Source organism: Aplysia californica, unplaced genomic scaffold (genome assembly GCF_000002075.1).
Source record: "Aplysia californica isolate F4 #8 unplaced genomic scaffold, AplCal3.0 scaffold00231, whole genome shotgun sequence".
Lineage (NCBI taxonomy): Eukaryota > Metazoa > Mollusca > Gastropoda > Aplysiida > Aplysiidae > Aplysia > Aplysia californica.
Genome location: NW_004797501.1, coordinates 1,072,448 through 1,074,920, shown reverse-complemented (window position 1 = coordinate 1,074,920; position 2,473 = coordinate 1,072,448). Strand labels below are relative to the sequence as shown.

The 2,473-nt window shown below is 41.2% G+C and overlaps 1 protein-coding gene across 1 annotated transcript in view; it reads left to right on the top strand.

The window, feature by feature from the left end:
• Positions 1 to 2,473, top strand: part of LOC101861663 (sodium- and chloride-dependent glycine transporter 1) — a gene marked incomplete in the record, with an annotated part of 32,490 nt that overhangs the window by 24,500 nt on the left and 5,517 nt on the right. The window contains 1 exon segment of the mRNA XM_035970180.1: positions 1,007 to 1,222. Within this exon segment, the coding sequence (XP_035826073.1) occupies positions 1,007 to 1,222 (216 nt within the window).

Sequence of the window (2,473 nt, the reverse complement as noted above, 5' to 3'; positions counted from 1 at the left end):
CACCTTTTTCAATTGCAAATATCGCGACTTCCATTCAAGATCATCATCACTGCCTTATTTTTTTTACCCTGGGTCAGGATATAGGCCACGAACAAACACTGTCCATCTTTCCATGTCGTTTGCGAGTCGCCTGATGTCACTGACTGATGTCTTCCTACTTTTTTGTACATCCATTTCCGTGACTCTTCTTCAGGTTCCACGTGATCTTTTACCCTGCGGATTCCAAACTAACACTGTTCTTGTTATGCAATTATACTCCCAACATAGCAGAAGCATCCGACGTCTTCTAGTGCTTTTCCCTCTACTGTGACCTGCTCCTTTCCCAGTGCATCTATCCTTAGAACTTTTGACTTTCCTGGGTGGATCCTCAATCCAACAGACTCTAATAGTCTGTTTACCATTCATGATAGATGGGTGTTTTATTCATCAAATACAAGATGAAATATAATTTTTAATCCAACTCAGCCATAATACCGTTACCCTTATTTATTAAAAATACGCAACTCGCCAGTGCACATGACTTGCTCGTTGTTATAGAAAATAGATTTAAACAAACAAAAAAAACTAGCTCTCAACTACCACACTTGGTCTAATTTAAAAAATCCTCCCGCAGACTGTAATTAAATACTAATGATTATATAGAAAACAGCTCTACATATTTGTCGCATGTGCACGAAAATTGGGATTTTTAAGGGGTTTTTTGGAATTCAGAGGCACATGTAAAAAATCAGGAAAATTCGCCTCTTAGTTTCTGTGTAATGAGATCGATAAGTTGTCCATTTGATGTTGTCTGGACTATACCTTGTTCATTGAGATTCAAGTTAAAAAGTATCTTACTCTTATTTTTATTTGCATCTTTGTGCTAACGACAGAAGCCCAGAGCATGTGTTAACCGACGTCAGGAGTGTAGTATTTAAAATGTATGCACTTCTCCGGCGCATGCAGAAGTCTGTAGTTCGATTCCCGTGTGGGAAGGGTTTTTGTCGAGTATCTCCGTCTGCCTGAGGGGACAACTGCAATTATAAGCACATGTTTATCATTGTCATATTTATTGTTCCTTTTTCTTATTGTTTTCTCATTATTTATTATCTTCCCAGGGATGCCTTTATGATCCCCATCATCAACTGTCTGACCAGCTTCTACGCTGGGTTCGTGGTCTTCTGCACTCTGGGACATATGGCCAAAATCAAGAACGTGGACATTGACGACGTCACAAAAGGAGGTAGGATAAATCGGATATCATGTTGAAACGGTAAACGTACCGGCGTCTGTGTTGAAGAGGTTAGGCGCTGCGCGTCGCAGAAGGGAAATCTGAGTTCGCTCCGAAAGTCGGGAGAATTTTTATCAAGTGTCTTGACTCTTCTACTGTGGTATTATGATCCTCTAAGCGGGAGAGGGAGGAGGAAGGGGGGGGGGGGGGGGGGGGGGGAAAAATGCGTGGGCTCAAAGTCTAAAACGGAGAGGGGATTAAACTGAAAATCATGCACAAGATCTAGAGAGATTTTCACTTCTTTTAAAAATGTTAAAATGAGAAAATAAGGGGGCGTAGGTATTTTTTCATGCAATACTGAAAAAAGAAAAACAAAACAACCCCCCCCACCCCACAAAAACCCCCCTGTCTTGGCCTAGTCTGACGAGACATTTATTGGGTACCACGATACGCCCCAGTAACTCTACACTTTACAGGACAACATTCAGTGAAAACACGCACACAAAACATTTTAACAACTGGATTTCTTTCTCTCCATACAGTTCGACAGCTAATCTTATTTGCGTTCGACAAATTTATCTGCCAGCCGAGTTTTAAAGTCGACGAAGCCCCTGTGAATATGTTTGCGCGGCTCTCCAGTCGATAAACAGATCGACAATCTTGTTCTCAGTAGAGCCGACGACACAAGAGCTCTTATCAGACAGACCCCTGGCGGTTCTAAGGGCTTGGCTGAGTCGAAGCAGCGGCCTAAAATGACTAGTTCGAGCCGTTTTGAAAAGTCAGATCTAGATCTATGCGGCACAGCGACTTTTCATCCATAACAAGTAATTTATCAATAGACGTAACATTATGACCGTGTTTTTGTGCTAGAAACGCAATAAAACGCAACAGATACTGTCACTTCTCGTGTAGTCAGCCAAAAAAATGTTTGAACATTACAGTCCACCCAGGTAGTTGCCATCTATCCTGACCTTTCACCTTCACAAGATAACGCCAAGAAATATTGCCAACGCATCAGTTTACGCGTAAAGACCGTTTCTTGTCGTAAATGCAGTCCTTCGTAAAGGAAGAGAATCGAATTTCACACAAATACACATCAAATCCCAGTTGGTTTAGTCGGGAAGAATTCAATGGTTTAATGGGGCGATAGGTATGAGAAACTGTCAGATCTTTGGCTGCAAGACTGGAAGGAGAAAAAAAAGTAAATAAAAGATGTTGCAAAAATAAGTTTCATCACAATAGGGAAAAGAAACACACACATAT